Source organism: Scyliorhinus torazame, chromosome 1, assembly GCF_047496885.1.
Source record: "Scyliorhinus torazame isolate Kashiwa2021f chromosome 1, sScyTor2.1, whole genome shotgun sequence".
Lineage (NCBI taxonomy): Eukaryota > Metazoa > Chordata > Chondrichthyes > Carcharhiniformes > Scyliorhinidae > Scyliorhinus > Scyliorhinus torazame.
The window spans coordinates 389,816,627-389,838,885 of NC_092707.1; the positions used below are offsets into that span (position 1 = coordinate 389,816,627).

Below are 22,259 nucleotides of genomic sequence, written 5' to 3' on the forward strand. Positions count from 1 at the left end.
AGCGATGTCAGAGAGTGGGTGGAGCTGAGCTGTCTGTCAGCTTTTTACTTTTGCTTTAGGCTTTTTGCTGCAGGGTGGCTTTGGTTTCATTTTAGTTTTGGAGAAGCTGCAATCACAGCAGGATGTGTGTGAATCTCTGCAAGCTTATGAGTGTCCATTTGCTGATTTCAACGTGGTAACTGTTCTCCGTAGTAAATTTAAACCTGAGGTGCTTCTGCTGAAAGGTTTTATTTTAAGTCTTATGGATGTTAAAAGGAACGCTCAAGGATTACTTAGTGTTGTATTCTTTGGGGTTGTATTTGAATTGATGGTTGCTAAGCTGTTCACTGTATATTTTAAAAAGGTTAACTTGAGTTCATAGAATAAACATTGTTTTGCTTTAAAAAATACTTTTCCATTTCTGCTGTACCACACCTGTAGAGTGGGCCGTGTGCTCCCCATAGCGCAATCTATTAAAAGTTGTGGGTCAGGTGAACTCCATGATACACTTTGGGATTCTCTAAACCCTGGTCCATAACACTGGGATGGAACATTTTAGTTATGAAGAGAGGCTGGATAGGCTTGAGTTCTTTTCACTGGAGCAGAGAAGACCGAGGGGCGACCTGATTGAGATGTACAAGATTATGAGGGGCATGGACAGGGTGGCTAGGGAACAGCAGTTCCCCTTAGTTGAAGGGTCGGATACGAGTGGATACAAGTTCAAGGTGAGGAGCGGGAATTTCAGGGGGGATTTGAGGAAAAACCTTTTTACCCAGAGGGTGTTGACGGTCTGGAACGCACTGCCTGGGAGGGCGGTAGCGGCGGGTTGCCTCACATCCGTTAAAAAGTACCTGGATGAGCACTTGGCTCATCATAACATTCATGGTTATGGGCAAAGTGCTGGCAAGTGGGATTAGGATTAGGATCAGGTGCCTTCCATGCGGCGGAGCAGACTCGATGGGCCGAAGGGCCTTTTCTGCACAGTATTTTTCTGTGATTCTGTGATTCTATAAAGTGATGAAAGGTTGAAGAGATGGGGGTCTATAGAAGAGAGAGGGTGACATGATTGGGGTTTTTAACATTAGAAAGGTGTTCAATTGGGTGAATGTGGAAATGTTTCCATGATGGAATTCATAATTCAACAGAGAATTCTGGAGAAATGTGCTTTTCCGTCCTTCCCAAAAGCGGGATCGTCCCCTTTTGTTGCCAAATCAATTTTTAATACAGAGACTTCCATGTAAACTGTTAGCACACTAATTTACTTTTATTTCTGACATCAGCTACTTTGATCTTTTATTCCCTTTGCAGGCCGAAGACACAGTCAGCAAATTTATGAAGAAAGCCATTGTCCATTACAGAAATGACATTGACCTGCAGAATCTGATCGACTATATTCAGAGAGAGGTACTGGCACTATTCAGCGAGGGCTTCGGCATTGATGAACTGTACATTTTGGTTTGTGTCGTATCTTTTCGAGTTCTTGTCCTTCGAGGGACTACTAGAGAGTTTGTCTTCATACTTCCAAAATTAAACAAAATACTATTACGTATGATTGGACAAGTTCAATAAGCTGACTTCTTTCTTTAAAAGAATATAAATTTCTCCAATGAAGTGTTTTCACCCTCATTTTCTTTTTTTTAGAAAATATTTTATTGAAGCATTTGTAATTTTCACAGTTTAACACATTAACATTTTTTAAACACCCGCGTGGGCCGACACATGTAAAAAAAAAACACAATGTCCCCAACTGCCCGCGCCCTATTTCCTAACTATCCGTATACTGAGTTCCCTGTCCTTATCTAACGCTGCCATGCCTCCTATTTTCTTCCCCCCCCCCCCTTCTCTCCACCCCACCCCCCTTACTGCTGACGTTCAATTTTCTTTGAAGAAGTTGAAGAACGGTTTCCATCGCTGGGGGTACCCCTGAGTTGATCCTCTCAAGGCGATATCGCTGACCCACACACCCGGCTTCGGGGGCTCCGAGTCCCTCCATCCCAGCAAAATCCGTCCCCGGGCCACCAGGGAGGAGAAGGCCAGGACATCAGCCTCCCTCCCCCCCTTGGCACCCGGATCATCCGATACCCCAAATATTGCCAGTTCTGGACTCGGGGTTCCCCTCCCTTCCAGGACTTCTGACATAACGTCCGCAAATCCCTGCCAGAATCCCCTCAACTTCCGACATGCGCAGAACATATGTACATGATTCACCGGGCTACCCCCACACCGCCCACATCTATCCTTTAGGGCAGCACGGTAGCATAGTGGTTAGCACAATTGCTTCACAGCTCCAGGGTCCCAGGTTCGATTCCCGGCTTGGGTCGCTGTCTGTGTGGAGTCTGCACGTCCTCCCCGTGTGTGCGTGGGTTTCCTCCGGGTGCTCCGGTTTCCTCCCACAGTCCAAAGATGTGCAGGTTAGGTGGATTGGCCATGATAAATTGCCCTTAGTGTCCAAAATTGCCCTTAGTGTTGGGTGAGGTTACTGGGTTATGGGGATAGGGTGGGGGTGTGGGCTTGGGTAGGGTGCTCTTTCCAAGAGCCGGTGCAGACTCGATGGGCCGAATGGCCTCCTTCTGCACTGTAAATTCTATGATTCTAATCGTCAGCAGAAACCCCCCCCCCACCTCGTCACTTTTCAGCTCACCCACCCCCCCCACTTCGCTTCCGTGAGCCAGCCTTACCAGCTAGCCTAGCAGCTCCACCCCTGATGCCTAAAAGTCTACCGGCTGCTGAATCTTTACACCCAAGCTCTTAACATAAGTTTTCAAAACAATAGCACCAAACGGAAAAACCAAACACAACCTCCACTTAAGGTTCAAGCTCAATGGCCCACCCCTCCCCCTTTATAACATCTTATCAATCCCACCACCTTCAAACAGAGCCCCAAACAATGGAAGTGTAAACAAACAGGATAAATGGAGAGGCAGAAAAAAATTATGCAAGTAAAAACTCAAACAGATGTCTTTCTCTCCTAGACCATTTTAATTTGAAAGCATTTCTTCACCCCCTCCATTCTTTTTATTTTATTTTCCCTTTTCTTTCCCATTTTTACAAACACAAACAAAAAGGAAGAAACTGTACCTTAGTACATACACTGAAAGGTCAAAGTTAGATAACTCAAAGAAAAAAAACCCCTTCTCTTACCGGTCATTTCAACTCAAGTTACAGAGCACCACAGAACTTTTTGATTTAAATCGCGACCGACCAATTTTCTCTTTTTATTAAGTCCTTATGGATCCCCCAGGTTGTTGTCTTTCATAAAGCCCGCCACTTCTTCCGCAGAGCCAAAATATAGTTCCCGTTCCTTGTAGGTTGCCCAAAGACGGGCCGGGTAGAGTAGTCCAAATTTTATTCCCTTCGCATACAGCGCTGCTTTAACTTCATTAAAACGCGCTCTCCTCTTAGCAAGTTCTGCTCTTGGTAGACCCGGATCTCGACTTGTTCCCATACGAACCGTTTTGTCTGCCTAGCCCATCTCATGATGTGTTCCTTGTCCCGGAATCAGTGTAGCCTCACCACCAACGCCCTCGGGGGCTCACGACCCTGGGGCTTGCGGATAAGTGCCCTGTGAGCCCGGTCCGCCTCCAACGGCCTGTCGAACGCCTCTACCCCCATCATTGTCTCGAACATCCTCACAACATAGCACCGGCATCCGATCCTTCCTTTCCCTCTGGGAGACCGCCGATCCGCACATTCTGCCTGCGGGAACGATTCTCCAGGTCCTCCACCTTTTCCAGCAGCCACTTTTGCCGATCCTATAGAATGCCAATTTGCAGCGCCGTCCCAGTGGACTGCTCCTCTTGCCCCGTTGCCTGCTCCTGTAGCTTTTGAATCGACTGTCCCTGGGCCTTCACTGTCACCTCCATCCGGTCGACAGCCTCCTTAATCGAGGCTACCACCTTGGTCAGGTCCTCGCACACTCCTTACGATGCCGGGCGAACTTCTCATCCCGGTATGTAACCAACTGATCCATCGACCATTGGGCCGGCGGGGCCGGACCTCGCTTCTCTGCCATTGCAGCCATCAAGCTCAGATCCTCACTCCCAACCAACTTTTGATTCCTTCTTTTGTGATTACTTTCTGAGCGTAATTCCATAGGATAGGGGTCACCTTCTCCTCCTCTCACTTTTATCCATTTATGTTAGAAAAAATTTCCGCGAAAATCCAGTTTAAAAGCCGTCAAAAAACCACCAAGAGCAGGGGCTGCTAAAAGTGCGACTGTTCACAGCATAGTCGTCACTGGAAGTCCACCCACCCTGATTTTCTCACCGTTGTCGCTTCTGCAACTGCCACCAAGAAGGTTTTTCAGTAGCTGGCTCCCGTGCTGCACGTTGGCCATTTGCAAGGCTCTTCAGTCTTGGGATCTACTTGCACCATCTCTAAGCCATCTTCTCCCTGTCTCCACCCCTCCTTTCCATCTCCAACACTCCTTTCCCATCTTTGACCCTCCCCTCCTCCATCTCGCAAAGGCTCTTTTTACTGTGCCCAACCATTTCTCCTACAAATGGTTAATCTTGAACAAGCTAAGTTCCAAACAGCTATTTCTTTTCTTATTACACAAAGCTGGACAAGGCAGTACAGCATCCAGCCCCTACTTTGAATCCCACCATTTTACATGCGGCTATAGGAGAACAAAGAACAAAGAAAAGTACAGCACAGAAACAGGCCCGTCGGCCCTCCAAGCCTGTGCCGACCATGCTGCCTGTCGAAACTAAAATCTTCTACACTTCCTGTCAGTTAGAGGGGTGCAGTGCTCTGACTGTGAGATGTGGCAGGTCCGGGAGGCTTCCAGCGTCCCGGATGGCTTCATCTGCAGAAAGTGCACCCAACTAGAGCTCCTCACAGACCGCATGGTTCGGTTGGAGCAGCAATTGGATGCACTTAGGAGCATGCAGGTGGTGGAAAGCGTCATAGATCGCAGTTATATAAATGTGGCCACACCCAAGGTGCAGGCAGAGAAATAGGTGACCACCAGAAAGGGCAGGCAGTCAGTGCAGGAATCCCCTGTGGTTGTCCCCCTCTCGAACAGGTATACCCCTTTGGATACTGTCGGGGGGGATAGCCTATCAGGGGAAAGCAGCAGCAGCCAGAGCAGTGGCACCACGGCTGGCTCTGATGTTCAGAAGGGAGGGTCAAAGCGCAGAAGAGCAATAGTAATAGGGGACTCTATAGTCAGGGGCACAGATAGGCGCATCTGTGGACGTGAAAGAGACTCCAGGATGGTATGTTGCCTCCCTGGTGCCAGGGTCCAGGATGTCTCCGAACGGGTAGAGGGCATCCTGAAGGGGGAGGGCAAACAGGCAGAGGTCGTTGTACATATTGGTACTAACGACATAGGCAGGAAGGGGCATGAGGTCCTGCAGCAGGAGTTCAGGGAGCTAGGCAGAAAGTTAAAAGACAGGACCTCTAGGGTTGTAATCTCGGGATTACTCCCTGTGCCACGTGCCAGTGAGGCTAGAAATAGGAAGATAGAACAGCTAAACACATGGCTAAACAGCTGGTGTAGGAGGGAGGGTTTCCGTTATCTGGACCACTGGGAGCTCTTCCGGGGCAGGTGTGACCTATATAAGAAGGACGGGTTGCATCTAAACTGTAGAGGCATAAATATCCTGGCCGCGAGGTTTGCTAGTGTCACACAGGAGGGTTTAAACTAGTATGGCAGGGGGGTGGGCATGGGAGCAATAGGTCAGAAGGTGAGAGCATTGAGGGAGAACTAGGGAATAGGGACAGTGTGGCTCTGAGGCAGAGCAGACAGGGAGAAGTTGCTGAACACAGCGGGTCACGTGGCCTGAAGTGCATATGTTTTAATGCAAGAAGTATTACGGGTAAGGCAGATGAACTTAGAGCTTGGATTAGTGCTTGGAACTATGATGTTGTTGCCATTACAGAGACCTGGTTGAGGGAAGGGCAGGATTGGCAGCTAAACGTTCCAGGATTTAGATGTTTCAGGTGGGATAGAGGGGGATGTAAAAGGGGTGGCGGAGTTGCGCTACTGGTTAAGGAGAATATCACAGCTGTACTACGGGAGGACACCTCAGAATGCAGTGAGGCTATATGGGTAGAGATCAGGAATAAGAAGGGTGCAGTCACAATGTTGGGGGTTTACTACAGGCCTCCCAACAGCCAGCGGGCGATAGAGGAGCAGATAGGTAGACAGATTTTGGAAAAGAGTAAAAACAACAGGGTTGTGGTGATGGGAGACTTTAACTTCCCCAATATTGACTGGGACTCACTTAGTGCCAAGGGCTTAGACGGGGCAGAGTTTGTAATGAGCATCCAGGAGGGCTTCTTAAAACAATATGTAGACAGCCCAACTAGGGAAGGGGCTTTACTGGACCTGGTATTGGGGAATGAGCCAGGCCAGGTGGTAGAAGTTTCAGTAGGGGAGCATTTCGGGAACAGTGACCACAATTCAGTAAGTTTTAAAGTGCTGGTGGACAAGGATAAGAGTGGTCCTAGGGTGAATGTGCTAAATTGGGGGAAGGCTAATTATAACAAATTAGGTGAGAACTGAAGAACCTAGATTGGGGGCGGATGTTTGAGGGTAAATCAACATCTGACATGTGGGAGGCTTTCAAGTGTCAGTTGAAAGGAATTCAGGACCGGCATGTTCCTGTGAGGAAGAAGGATAAATACGGCAATTTTCAGGAACCTTGGATAACGAGAGATATTGTAGGCCACATCAAAAAGAAAAAGGAGGCATTTGTCAGGGCTAAAAGGCTGGGAACAGACGAAGCCTATGTGGAATATAAGGAAAGTAGGAAGGAACTTAAGCAAGGAGTCAGGAGGGCTAGAAGGGGTCATGAAAAGTCATTGGCAAATAGGGTTAAGGAAAATCCCAAGGCTTTTTACACGTACATAAAAAGCAAGAGGGCAGCCAGGGAAAGGGTTGGCCCACTGAAGGATAGGCAAGGGAATCTATGTGTGGAGCCAGAAGAAATGGGTGAGGTACTAAATGAATAATTTGCATCAGTATTCACCAAAGAGAAGGAATTGGTAGATGTTGAGTCTGGAAAAGGGTGTGTAGATAGCCTGGGTCACATTGAGATCCAAAAAGACGTGGTGTTGGGCGTCTTAAAAAATATTAAGGTAGATAAGTCCCCAGGGCCTGATGGGATCTACCCCAGAATACTGAAGGAGGCTGGAGAGGAAATTGCTGAGGCCTTGACAGAAATCTTTGGATCCTCACTGTCTTCAGGTGATGTCCCGGAGGACTGGAGAATAGCCAATGTTGTTCCTCTGTTTAAGAAGGGTAGCAAGGATAATCCAGGGAACTACAGGCCGGTGAGCCTTACTTCAGTAGTAGGGAAATTACTGGATAGAATTCTTCGAGACAGGATCTACTCCCATTTGGAAGCAAATGGACGTATTAGTGAGAGGCAGCATGGTTTTGTGAAGGGGAGGTCGTGTCTCACTTACTTGATAGGAGTTTTTCGAGGAGGTCACAAAGATGATTGATGCAGGTAGGGCAGTGGATGTTGTCTATATGGACTTCAGTAAGGCCTTTGACAAGGCCCCTCATGGTAGACTAGTACAAAAGGTGAAGTCACACGGGATCAGGGGTGAGCTGGCAAGGTGGATACAGAACTGGCTAGGTCATCGAAGGCAGAGATTAGCAATGGAAGGATGCTTTTCTAATTGGAGGGCTGTGACCAGTGGTGTTCCGCAGGGATCAGTGCTGGGACCTTTGCTGTTTGTAGTATATATAAATGATTTGGAGGAAAATGTAACTGGTCTGATTAGTATGTTTGCAGACGACACAAAGGTTGGTGGAATTGCAGATAGCGATGAGGACTGTCAGAGGATACAGCAGGATTTAGATTGTTTAGAGACTTGGGCGGAGAGATGGCAGATCGAGTTTAATCCGGACAAATGTGAGGTAATGCATTTTGGAAGGTCTAATGCAGGTAGGGAATATACAGTGAATGGTAGAACCCTCAAGAGTATTGAAAGTCAGAGAGATCTAGGAGTACATGTCCACAGGTCACTGAAAGGGGCAACACAGGTGGAGAAGGTAGTCAAGAAGGCATATGGCATGCTTGCCTTCATTGGCCGAGGCATTGAGTATAAGAATTGGCAAGTCATGTTGTAGCTGTATAGAACCTTAGTTAGGCCACACTTGGGAGTATCGTGTTCAATTCTGGTCGCCACACTACCAGAAGGATGTGGAGGCTTTAGAGAGGGTGCAGAAGAGATTTACCAGAATGTTGCGTGGTATGGAGGGCATTAGCTATGAGGAGTGGTTGAATAAACTCGGTTTATTCTCACTGGAACGACGGAGGTTGAGGGGCGACCTGATAGAGGTCTACAAAATTATGAGGGGCATAGACAGAGTGGATAGTCAGAGGCTTTTCCCCAGGGTAGAGGGGTCAATTACTAGGGGGCATAGGTTTAAGGTGAGAGGGGCAAGGTTTAGAGTAGATGTACGAGGCAGGTTTTTTACACAGAGGGTAGTGGGTGCCTGGAACTCGCTACCGGAGGAGGTGGTGGAAGCAGGGACAATAGTGACATTTAAGGGGCATCTTGACAAATACATGAATAGGATGGGAATAGAGGGATACGGACCCAGGAAGTGTAGAAGATTGTAGTTTAGTCGGGCAGCATGGCCGGCATGGGCTTGGAGGGCCGAAGGGCCTGTTCCTGTGCTGTACATTTCTTTGTTCTTTGTTCTTTGTTCCTGGGTCCATATCGCTCTATTCCCATCCTATTCATGTATTTGTCAAGATGCCCCTTAAATGTCACTATCGTCCCTGCTTCCACCACCTCCTCCGGCAGCGAGGTCCAGGCACCCACTACCCTCTGTGTAAAAAACTTGCCTCGTACATCTACTCTAAACCTTGCCCCTGGCACCTTAAACCTATGCCCCCTAGTAATTGATCCCTCTACCCTGGGAAAAAGCCTCTGACTATCCACTCTGTCTATGGCCCACATAATTTTGTAGACCTCTATCAGGTCGCCCCTCAGCCTCCATCGTTCCAGTGAGAACAAACCGAGTTTATTCAACCGCTCCTCATAGCTAATGCCCTCCATACCAGGCAACATTCTGGTAAATCTCTTCTGCACCCTCTCTAAATCCTACACATCCTTCTGGTAGTGTGGCGACCAGAATTGAACACTATACTCCAAGTGCGGCCTAACTAGGGTTCTATACAGCTGCAACATGACTTGCCAATTCTTATACTCAATGCCCATGCCAATGAAGGCAAGCATGCCGTACGCCTTCTTGACTACCTTCTCCACCTGTGTTGCCCCTTTCAGTGACCTGTGGACCTGTACACCTAGATCTCTCTGACTTTCAATACTCTTGAGGGTTCTACCATTCACTGTATATTCCCTACCTGCATTAGACCTTCCAAAATGCATTACCTCACATTTGTCCGGATTAAACTCCATCTGCCATCTCTCCGCCCAAGTCTCCAAACGATCTAAATCCTGCTGTATCCTCTCAAAGTCCTCATCGCTATCCGCAATTCCACCAACCTTTGTGTCGTCTGCAAACTTACTAATCAGATCAGTTACATTTTCCTCCAAATCATTTATTTATACTACGAACAGCAACGGTCCCAGCACTGATCCCTGCGGAACACCACTAGTCACAGCACTCCAATCAGAAAAGCACCCTTCCATTGCTACTCTCTGCCTTCTATGACCTAGCCAGTTCTGTATCCACCTTGCCAGCTCACCCCTGATCCCGTGTGACTTCACCTTTTGTACCAGTCTACCATGAGGGACCTTGTCAAAGGCCTTACTGAAGTCCATATAGACAACATCCACTGCCCTATCTGCATCAATCATCTTTGTGACCTCTTCGAAAAATTGTATCAAGTTAGTGAGACACGACCTCCCCTTCACAAAATCATGCTGCCTCTCGCTAATACGTCCATTTGCTTCCAAATGGGAGTAGATCCTGTATCGAAGAATTCTCTCCAGTAATTTCCCTACTACTGACGTAAGGCTCATCGGCCTGTAGTTCCCTGGATTATCCTTGCTACCCTTCTTAGACGAAGGAACAACATTGGCTATTCTCCAGTCCTCCAGGACATCACCTGAAGACAATGTGGATCCAAAGATTTCTGTCAAGGCCTCAGCAATTTCCTCTCTAGCCTCTTTCAGTATTCTGGGGTAGATCCCATCAGGCCCTGGGGACTTATCTACCTTATTATTTTTTAAGACGCCCAACACCTCATCTTTCTGGATCTCAATGTGACCCAGGCTATCTACACACCCTTTTCCAGACTCAACATCTACCAATTCCTTCTCTTTGGTGAATACTGATGCAAATTATTCATTTAGTACCTCGGCCATTTCCTCTGGCTCCACACATAAATTCCCTTGCCTATCCTTCAGTGGGCCAACCCTTTCCCTGGCTACCCTCTTGCTTTTTATGTATGTGTAGAAAGCCTTGGGATTTTCCTTAACCCTTTTTGCCAATGACTTTCGTTACCCCTTCTAGCCCTCCTGACTCCTTGCTTAAGTTCCTTCCTACTTTTCTTATATTCCACACAGGCTTCGTCTGTTCCCAACTTTCTAGCCCTGACAAATGCCTTCTTTTTCTTTTTGATGTAGCCTACACTATCTCTCGTTGTCCAAGGTTCCTGAAATTTGTCGTATTTATCCTTCTTCCGACAGGAACATGCTGGTCCTGAATTCCTTTCAACTGACATTTGAAAGCCTCCCACATGTCAGATGTTGATTTACCCTCAAATATCCGCCGCCAATCTAGGTTCTTCAGTTCCCGCCTAAAATTGTTATAATTAGCCTTCCCCCAATTTAGCACATTCACCCTAGGACCACTCTTATCCTTGTCCACCAGCACTTTAAAACATACTGAATTGTGGTCACTGTTCCTGAAATGCTCCCCTACTGAAACTTCTACCACCTGGCCGGGCTCATTCCCCAATACCAGGTCCAGTACAGCCCCTTCCCTAGTTGGACTGTCTAAGAGTAAATCTCTTCCTACTCCGACTACAACCATCTTGTAAAGAGGGGATTATTAAAGGACCATACCTTTCCTCTGAGATCAGTATATTCGGCCTGCCATTGGCTTGCTAACTATCAACCTCCCATTAAAAAGTGTTTGATGTTTGTTGTAGGGGGCGAAACGGGTGGCACACGGACCTCCTCAATTGACCGCTTAAGGGTTTTCATCATCACCCTGCCCTGCTCCTCAAAATGCTTGGCCAACTATTTTTCAAACTCCTGCACTCTCACCTCACTCAGCGTTTCCACGGTGATCTGAGCAGCCACACCCAAGGCCGGATCCGCTGCCTTCCCTCCTGCTGATCTTCTCAGGCTTCTGGTTCTGTGACGGATTACCCCACCCCCTGTAATCTTCTTGCCACCAACCTTCTTCATAGATTTCAACATATTTTCACCGACAAATTGCTTATCCCATACGATGGGCTGGTTTTGACAACAAAAATCCCCAGGAACTGGGTTAAAAGTCCCCCCAAAAAAGCAAAGACCATGGTGGGGGCTACCTTATGTGCGACCTTCTCCTCCCTGTTGCCACTGGAAGTCCCCGAGAGAGGAACAGAGTTAACGTTTCATGTCCAATATGACTCTTCAGATCTCAAAGGTTATTATTATAATTCTATTATATTTAGACCTGGTTTATTTTGTCAGTTATTTTAGTTAATGGTTTATTAGTTATATTTAACAAGTGTGCACCAGGATTTTTTTAAATTAATAAACATTTTATTGAGGTATTTTTGGTTTTACAACAACAAAATAAACAATGTACATGAATTTATATACATAGTGCAAAAGTCGTCTTCCTCCCTTACAGGTCCGACCTTTATTAACCCCCTACACTAAACTAAGCAACCCCCACCTCCCCTTCTGCTGACGATTAATTTTGCGCAAAGAAGTTGACGAACGGCTGTCACCTTCGGGCGAACCCTGACAGTGACCCTCTCGAGGCGAACTTGATTTTCTCCAAACAGAGAAAGCTAGCCATGCCCGATAGCCAGGTCTCCGACTTTGGGGGCTTTGAGTCCCTCCAAGCTAATAATATCCGTCTCCGGGCTACCAGGGAAGCAAAGGCCAGAACGTCTGCCTCTTTCTCCTCCTGGATTCCCGGATCTTCCGACACCCCGAAAATCGGCACCTCTGGACTCGGCGCCACCCTTATTTTCAACTCCGTGGACATGACATCCGCAAACCCCTGCCAAAATCCCCTAAGCTTTGGGCATGTCCAGAACATTTCATTTTCATTTCAAATAATGTCCACAGAACGGAAAACGAGAAATTTTTAAAAACATGAATGTTGCAGCAAAGTTCAAAGTTCTCAGTCCGCCACCAGCCCTTTCCTTTTCGTGAAGTCCAGCGCTTCCTCAGGCGACTCAAAATAGAAATGTTGCTCCTCGTACGTGACCCAAAGATGGGCCGGATACAGCAGTCCGAACTTCACCTTTTTCTTAAAAAGGGTCGACCTTACCTGGTTAAACCCCTCTCTTCTCCTGGCCACCTCTGCACTCAGGTCCTGATAGATTCGCAGGATACTGTTCTCCCATTTACAGCTCCGTGTCTGCTTGGCCCACTGTAAAATACGCTCCTTGTCCAAATACCTGTGGAATCTCACCACCATTGCCCTTTGGGGGGGGGGGTCTCCCATTCTCGGCTCCCTCGCGAGCGCTCTGTGAGCCCTGTCCACCTCCAAGGGTCGGGAGAATGTCCCCTCCCCCAGCAGCTTCTCAAACATGCCCGCTATGTCTGCTCCAGCGTCCGCTCCTTTGGGCCCCTCCGGGAGCCCAACGATTCTCAAGTTCTGCCGGCAGGACCTGTTCTCTAGGTCCTCCACCTTCTCCAGGAGCCTTTTCTGCTGGTCTCTCAGCATCCCCACCTCCAACTCCATCGCAGTTTGATGTTCCTTCTGGTCAGCCAGCGCCTTCTCTACTTTCTGGATTCCCCCGATCTTGGGCGTCCAGTCTATGTTCCAGCCGCACAATTGACTCTTCAATTGGGTCCAAGCAGTCCTGCTTCTGCTTGGCAAAGCCCTCCTGGATAACTTGCATCAGCAGCTCCGTTGACCGCTAGGCTGACAAGCCGGAGCTCTGGTCATCCGCCATGCTGTCTCCCGCTGCAGCTTCAGCCCAAGCCTTCTTTGTTCGTCTGTTTCTGCCTTTGCGAGCACTTCTAGTCCTTCTCTCCATGCACCAATGTGGGAATCCAGTACACAATTGCCTCAATTATCGATTTTCCAAATCAAGTCTGATAAAAAATCGGGGGAAGAAGTCCAAAAGTCCGACCCGAGCGGGAGCCACCAAATGTGCGACTTACTCCTTCATAGCCGCCACCGGAAGTCCCTGTGTACCAGGATTTAACAAACAGGAACAGCTAATAGGTCTTCAAGGGCGGCACAGTGGAACAGTGGTTAGCACTGCTGCTTCACCATGCCCGGGCCCCGAGTTTGATTCTAGCCTCGGGTCACTGTCTGTGTGGAGTCTGTACATTCTCCCCGTGTCTGCGTGGGTTTCCTCCGGGTGATCCGCTTTTCTCCCATAGTCCAAAAATCTGCAGGTTGGGTGGATTGGCCAGGCTAAATTGCCTCTTAGAGTCCAACGGTTAGGTGGGGTTGCGGGGATTGGGTGGGGAATTGGGCGTAGGTTCAGTGCAGACTCGATAGGCCGAATGGCCTCCTTCTGCATTGTAAGGATTCTACGATTTCAGCCCACTGAGGTGAGGACACCAGCTGCAGGGAGAATTCCTGTTTTGGACAGACTGTGATTAGGAGTTGGGCAATGAAGGGAAAAGATTGGGCCAGTGACCTCCTGTACTGTGGCATTACCTACTGATACACCAATCGATCACGCACTATAGTCCGCCTAACCACCTGGAGCCAACAGCTCCCCCCAACCGGCCTTCAACTGACGATCCCTGTCCCGACCCCCAACAACTTGCATTTACGCAGCACCTTTAACATAGTAAAAACATTCCAAGGTGCTTGAAAATGAAATGAAAACCGCTTATTGTCACAAGTAGACTTCAAATGAAGTTACTGTGAAAAGCCCCTAGTCGCCACATTCTGGCGCCTGTTCACAGGACCGCAATCAGATCAAAGTTGACTTGGAGCCTCATAAGGCAGTATTAGATCAGGTTATAAAAAGCTTGGCCAAAGAGCTAGATTTTAAGAAGAAAAAGAGAGGGAGATAGAGAGCCGAGAGATTTACTATAATGTAAATTCTTTTCACATTGCAGAATTAGCGAGCCATATATTTGTTATTTTAGCCCAATGTTAGCATGAGTCATGTGACAATCACATGTTAGTAATTACATACAAGTGAGAACATTATTAATTAGGCATTTCAAAGCATAGCTGTGGATAATGACTTCATTCATCAGCTTTCATTGAAGAACACATGAAAGCAGCAATGCCATTCCACCCCACTTCAATTATGCCAGTCTTAAACCACACTTCATAATCCCGCCTTGATAGCATAGAATTCCTGGGGCATGACAGGGATTCCAGATCCATATGTCAAGCTCTCCACATTGAGCTCCAATCCCCGGCCAAGAAAGAGGATTTCGTTTTTCCCGACCCCCACGGTCAGAGTGTGGTGAATGTATAATTACTGATAATTCACCAGTGCACTGTGTTATGTTATTAACCCTGTGGGCTCTACCTATGGGCCATTGTGTGGATTCACCCACAGGGGATATGTTAGGGCATGTACGGGCTCCGCCCATGGCTCCACCCCCTTTACAGGAAGTATAAGAGCTGCTGACCTGCGGGGCCGCCTTCAGTGTTGTACTGGTCACAGGCAGGCTCAGTTCTAAGCTGATTAAAACCACGGTTTACTAAGGTGAATTGATGGTCGCATCAGAGTGTTGGAGGTTTTGACCTGGTGGAAGTTGTGGGTACTGCAGCAGAGACTGCCCATTGCACACTCGGAAGCCCTTGAGTGGAAAACCGAGCCCCTGGGGCAGCCTGCAATTTCGAGCAGGCCAATCAGCCACCGGCACCTGGTCTGTTGGCGGATGTTGGGAGAGCTGGAACAATGGTGCCCCCCCCCCCCCCCCCCCCGGCCCCATAAAAATGGAGTACAATTTATCTGTGGGTTCCTCCTCATCTAGAACCCCAGCTGAAACTGGGCAGAGTGCGAGTGTGTGTGGTGGCAATACTGTACTAAAGACTGTCCATAATCTTAAATTCATCCAAAACTCTGCTGCTCCTAACTTGCACCCGGTCCTGTTCACTGTGGCTCTGTAGCTGGCTGGTCTGCCTTGGCTAATGGTCGTACAACACCTCCATTTACAAATTCTCATTCTGCTTCTCAAATACCGGCATCTCCTCACTCCTTACCTCTCTATCTCTAATCCTCCTCCAGCCTCACAGCCCTCTGAGGAACATGCGCTCCTTCAATTCTGGCCTCTTGCGTATCCAAATAATCGCTGTATCACCGGCAACTGTGCCATTCGCTGCCACTCACCCTCTGCCTCCTTTAAGCTCCTTTTTAATAACAATCTCGTTGACCTTTTGGTCATCTGTCCTATTCTCTCATGTGGCTTGGTGTCAAATTTGGTAGGTAACATTCCTGTGAAACGCCTTGGGACGTTTTATTATGTTAAATGCGAGTTGTTGTTGTAGTAAAATGACAAACAGGGTTCTGTGGACGACATATTGAGAGGCTCTGCTGCCTGTCTCAGGTTGACACACTGACTGCGTAGCTGTATGCTCGGAAGGGGAGGTGGGAAGATTGCAGCTATCAAGGCCGCGTTTCCTGCCATTTCTGCTTGCTGCCATCCCCATTCTCCCCCCTTATGTTAGCGAAGACATTCAATCCTCTGTTTTGAACCGAGGCTCTCAAAAATCATCAGAAATAGAAAATAATCCTGTTTCCATCATAGGGTGTAGCATCGTGTGAACATACCTCATTTATTCTCTTGCCTCCTTTCAGTCCTAACTTACACTGTGAGTTGGTTTGTATTTAACATAGAACATACAGTGCAGAAGGAGGCCATTCGGCCCATTGAGTCTGCACCGACCCACTTAAGCTCGCGCTTCCACCCTATCCCCGTAACCCAATAACCCCTCCTAACCTTTTTGGACACTAAGGGCAATTTAGCTTGGCCAATCCACCTAACCCGCACGTCTTTGGGCTGTGGGAGGAAACCGGAGCACCCGGAGGAAACCCATGCAGACACGGGAAGAACGTGCAAACTCCGCACAGACAGTGGCCCAGTGGGGAATCGAACCCGGGGCCCTGGCGCTGTGAAGCCACAGAGCTATCCACTTGTGTTACCGTGCTGCCCAGAAATGTACATGTTACTGTTAAAATTGGTTTTTTGAAGTGGAGGTCGTGCCTCACTAACTTGATCAAGTTTTTTGAGGAGGTGTCAAGGATGATTGATGGGGGAGGGCGGTGGATATTGTTTATATGGACTTCAGTAAAGTCTTTGACAAGGTGCCTCATGGCAGACTGGTACAAAAGGATCAGAGGTGAGGTGGTAAGATGGATACAGAACTAGCTGAGTCACAGAAGGCAGAGGGTAGCAGTAGAAGGGTGTTTTTCTGAATGGATGGTTGTGACTAGTGGTGTTCCACAGGGATCTGTGCTGGGGCCCCTGTTGTTTGCAGTATACATAAACGATTTGGAAGAAAATACAACTGGTCTGATTAGTAAGTTTGCGGATGACACCAAGGTTAGTGGCGTGGTAGATAGTGTTGAGGATTGTCAGAGGATACGGTAGGACATAGATAGGTTGGAGACTTGAGCAGAGAAATGGCATTTGGAGTTATTTTTTAAAAACAATTTTAATAAACATTTTATTGAGGTATTGTTTGGTATTATAACAATACAATAAACAATGTACATGAAACTATAAACATAGTGCAAAAGCTGTCTCTCTCCCTTACAGGTCCAACCTTTATTAACCCCCTACTCTAAGCTAAACTAACCCACCCACCCCTTTCTGCTGACGATTAATTTTCCGCAAGGAAGTCGACGAACGGTTGCCACCTCCGGGCGAACCCTAACATTGACCATCTCAAGGCGAACTTGATTTTCTCTAAACAGAGAAAGCTAGCCATATCCGGTAGCCAGGTCTCCGATTTTGGGGGCTTTGAGTCCCTCCTAGCTAATAGTGTCCGTCTCCGGGCTACCAGGGAAGTAAAGGCCAGAACATCTGCCTCTTTCTCCTCCTGGATTCCCGGATCTCCCGACACCCCGAAAATCGCCATCTCTGGACTCAGGGCCACCCTTGTTTTTAACACCGTGGACATGACATCTGCAAACCCCTGCCAAAATCCCCTAAGCTTCGGACCTGCTCAGAACATGTGGACATGGTTCGCTGGTCCTCCAGCACATTTTGAACACCTGTCTTCCACCTCAAAGAATCTGCTCATCTGGGCCACTGTCATGTGAGCCCGGTGAACGACCTTAAATTGTATCAGGCTGAGCCTGGCACATGTTGCGACGGGTTTACTCTACTCAACGTGTCCGCCCATAGACCATCCTCTATCTCTCCTCCCAGCTCCTCCTCCCACTTGCGCTTCAGCTCCTCGGTCTGCGTCTCCTCTGACCCCATAAGTTCCTTGTAAATGTCCGAGATGCTCCCTTCTCCTACCCACCCTCTGGAAACTACCCTGTCCTGAATCCCCCTTAGCAGTAGGAGCGGGAAGGTTGACACCTGTTTACGTAGGAAGTCCTGCACCTGCAGATACCTGAATTTGTTTCCCTTCGCCAATCCAAACTTCTCCTCATACTCGGAAAGCTCTCCTCTATAAACATATCCCCCATCCTCTCAATCCCTGCTCTCCGTCATATCCGGAACCCCGCCATCCATATTTCCCGGGGCAAACCGGTGATTATTACAGATTGGGGACCAGACCGATGCTCCCTCTGCTCCCACATGTCTCCTCCATTGCCCCCAGACTCTCAGGGCCGCCACCACCACGGGGCTGGTGGAGTACCGTGCCGGCAGGAACGGCAGAGGCGCAGTTACCAACACCCCCAGACTAGAGCCCTTGCATGAAGCCGCCTCCATACGCTCCCATGCCGACCCCTCCCCCACCACCCACTTCTTGATCATGGCTATATTCACCGCCCAATAATAGTTACTAAAATTTGGCAGCGCCAGCCCGCCCTCTCCCCGACTCCGCTCAAGCATTACCCTCCTTACCCGCGGGGTCTTGCCCGCCCAAACAAAGCCAGAGATCACTTTGTTGACCCTTTTAAAAAAGGACCGCAGAATAAAGATGAGTAGACATTGAAACACGAACAGGAATCTCGGGAGGACCACCATCTTCACCGTCTGCACTCTCCCAGCTAATGACAACGGGAGCGCGTCCCATCTCCAAAAATCGTCCTTCATTTGGTCCACTAGCCGGGCCAGATTTAATTTATACAGCCGGTCCCATTCCCACACCACTTGAATGCCGAGGTACCTAAAGCTTCCACCTACTAATCTAAACGGCAGCTCCCCAATCGCCTCTCCTGTCCCCTCGCCTGGACCGCAAACATCTCACTTTTCCCCATATTTAGCTTATACCCCGAAAACCAGCCAAATTCTCCAAGAATCCTCATGATTTCTTCCATCCCTTTTAATGGGTCCAATACATACAGAAGCAGGTCGTCTGCATAGAGCCAGACTCTGTGCTCCACCCCCCCCCCCCCCACTCCCCACCAGACCAGTCCTCTCCAGCCCCTCGAGGCTCTCAGAGCAATTGCCAACGGCTCTATAGCCAGCGCGAACAACAGTGGGGAGAGGGGGCATCCCTGTCTCATCCCCCAGTGCAGTCTAAAATAGTCCGATGTTGTCCTATTCGTCCGTACATTTGCCACAGGAGCCTGATACAGCAACCTGACCCAGTCAATAAAGCCCCGCCCAAATCCGAACTGTCCCAGTACCTCCCACAGATAATCCCATTCTACCCGATCAAAAGCCTTTTCTGCATCCATTGCAATCATTACCTCCACCTCCCTGCCTTCCGGTGATGGCATTTGGAGTTTAATCCAAACAAATGTGAGGTCATGCATTTTTGTAGGTCTAACATAGAGGGGGACCGTAAATGGTAAAACTCTTAGGAATATAGAAAGTCAGAGAGATCTGGGCGTGCAGGTCCACAGATCGTTGAAAGTGGCAACACAAGTGGACAAGGTAGTCAAGAAAGCATACGGAATGCTTGCCTTCATTGGACAGGGCATCGAGTATAAAAACTGGCAAGTCATACTACATTTGTATAGAACCTTGGTAAGGCCGCACTTGGAATAGTGCACACAATTCTGGTCGCCACACTACTAGAAGGATGTGCAGGCTTTGGAGAGGGTGCAGAGGAGGTTTACCAGGATATTGCCTGGTATGGAGGGTATTTGCTATACGGAGAGGCTAAGTAGACTCGGATTGTTTTCATTAGGACAACGGAGGTGGAGGGGTGACCTATTAGAGGTCTACAAGATTATGAGGGGCATGGATAGAGTGGATGGGCGGGCACTCTTTCCCAGGGTGGAGGGGTCAGTCACCCGGGGGCATAGGTTAAGGTCCGTGTGGCAAAGTTTCGAGGAGATGTGCGAGGCAGGTTTTTTTTACACAGAGGGTGGTGAGTGCCTGGAACGCGCTGCCAGGGGAGGTTGTGGAAGCAGATACATTAACGGCGTTCAAAAGACATCTCGACATATACATGGACAGGATGGGTATAGAGGGATACGGCACACGGAATTGCTGAGGGGTTTGGCCAAGGGTGGTATCATGACCGATACAAGCTTGGAGGGCCGAAGGGCCTATTCCTGTGCTATATTGTTCTTTGTTCTTTGTTTTTGTTCTTTGTACAGTGCACTAGTGTTAAAGAAACCGCTTGAGTTGAAAACAGACTTACCTACTGAATTTTATGGAACAAATTGTTATTTCACTGAGTCCCAAAGTCTCAAGTACCTCGGGAATCTGCACATTAGAGTGAGAATGGCTGTCTCGCTGCAATATGCGGATTTGCCAAAAGGTGATCCCGCCCATAATGGGCGAGATCGTGTTGCATCTCGTGATGCGTTGTGAGCCGGGTAGATCCTGGGAGCAGGATCTCCCGGCTTTATCGGCCACATTGAGCGGCGAGATTGGATCGCGCCCGTAGTCTCCACTAATTTCAGTGACAGTGTGATGCCAGGTATGTAGGCCATACATCCCAATAGCTGGTTGATTGTATCAAACAGCAGGTCCCTTCAGCTGCTCTCAACAGGCAAAGTCCAGACCCTACTCAACCAGCCCATGTTTGCAAAGTTCAAAATATAGGGGGGATTTTATGGCACTTCTCGCCAGCGGGATTTACTGGTCCTGCCAACAGTGAATCCCCACTACGGGTTTCCCGGCAGTGAGGGGGGTGGATTCAATGGGAAATCCCATTGACAGCTGTGGGACCAGAAGATACAGCCTCCGGCCAACAGCCGGCCACTTCCCACCACCAAGAAACATGTCACAAGGGGTGTGGAAAATTCCCCCCCATAGTGTCCAACATTTGATGTAAATCCACAATTAGACAACACTGACTAACCAATCCTGACTGTACTAAGAATTATACTAACAGTCAATTTGAGATTATCATTCAGGCTCACAGTCTAGCTCACTTATGTGTGCTCAAAGCAACATATATTCACACCCAGGGCCCTGTGCTTAGCAAACAGAAAGATCATAACCCAAGAATTGTGTCCTTTTCACCTCAATAAAAGCTGAGAGGACAGCCATACCCCGATTCATTCCCCAGTGCAACACCATGACAAATCAAAGTTGACTTGCCTGGTTTGAATTTAACCAAAAAGCTTGGCAGTTAACTGTTTCCTGTTGTATTCTCCATGCCAACGCATCCATCAATCAGAGTGCATTTGCCAACCTATCAGCACCCTCTTCTCATGTAGTATAAATGGCTGCTCCCTTTAAGATCTGGCAATCCTGAGAATTTGTCCTGATGAGTGCAAGATGAAAAGCTTTGACAACATGTATCTTTTTTAGCAATACGCAAAGTTCTGTATTATAAAGCGACTATATATATATATATATCTACATAAAAACAATATATACACACAAGACTTTATGTAATAGTTAATGATGATCTTAATGTAGGGTACACTCTGTAAACCCTTTTCTTCCTTTACCTTCATGCAGTTTCAGTGCTGTGGTTGGATCACCTACAAAGATTGGTCAAAGAACATGTATTTCAACTGTACCCCTGACAACCCCAGCCCTGAGCGCTGTGGTGTGCCTTATTCGTGCTGTACACTGGTACCTGGCGAGGTAAGCTGTCCGACAAACCTGCGATCTTTAAAAAAAGTTTATTTTGTAACAAACTTTTCGCCTCTTCTCAGGGTAGTGAGTGTTACCAGAGTATGAGTCTATTGGTGCTGACAGCTCTACAATGCCTCAGCTGCTGTTAGTGCGTGAATTTAGACCAGAGTTCAATGTCAACTCTGCTCCTCTCTCCACTGAAGTCTGGACCGACTGAGTGTTTCCAGCGTTTTTTAATTTAATTTCAGATTTCCACAATCCACAGTATTTTGCTTTAAGCTGGACTCGATGTGGGTATTAATCGCCTGAACCAGATAGAAATGTAATTCCGCATCTTGCCTGAAATTCACCAAAGGATGCGAGTGGTGAATTGAAATCGGCTCCAGTTTTCTGGCCCTCACCTGCTCAGGAGCACTCTGGACATCTGACCCAGCTTCCAAACTGCATGTCATGCCCCACAGTCACAGCACTATGGCGATGTCCATCTCATTCAACATCTGATGCTTTAATTGTTTCTGCTCCTCTCCCTCTCCCTCCAGTCGGTGATCAACACAATGTGTGGATTCGGGAAGCAGTCACTAAACCAACTGGAAGCCTCGAAGTTCTTGCACCCGGCGGGCTGTGCCAACAAAGCAGCGATCTGGATAGAGAATCATCTGTTGCTGGTGGGGGGCGTGGTCCTTGGGCTGGCACTACCGCAGGTAGGCAGCCTTGGTGTGGATCAGTCTGCCCATGTATAGGTGCATGTGTCTGTGCGCATCAGTCTGTCTGTGTCAGTATTCTCTGCCTATATCGAAGCCATGGCTCCTACAGGTACAAATATTGTTTCAGAGAGCGAGATAAATATTCTTATTGAGAACAGGCTCGGGGGCTTTTCTTTGCCGAGGACAATGGTGGACGATGGGGAATGGAATGATGAGAGTGGGTAACGAGAGACCTGTTTAGACAGCAGCTAGGAGGGTGTTGGAGGATGTGGCCAAGCTCATGGTGGATTTCCAAAACCCTGATGGAATTCCCAAACCATCACAGGACATTCCTGAACCATCAGGAAAACACCAAACCCCCGAATCCCC

General features: G+C 48.2%; 1 protein-coding gene across 1 annotated transcript in view; it reads left to right on the forward strand.

Moving 5' to 3' along the window:
* The window catches only part of tspan33b (tetraspanin 33b), a 78,395-nt gene that overhangs the window by 45,447 nt on the left and 10,689 nt on the right, over positions 1–22,259 (forward strand). The window contains exons 5-7 of the mRNA XM_072512968.1: positions 1,288–1,383; positions 21,067–21,195; positions 21,726–21,887. Of these exons, the coding sequence (XP_072369069.1) occupies positions 1,288–1,383; positions 21,067–21,195; positions 21,726–21,887 (387 nt within the window). The remainder of the gene's footprint in view (positions 1–1,287; positions 1,384–21,066; positions 21,196–21,725; positions 21,888–22,259) is intronic.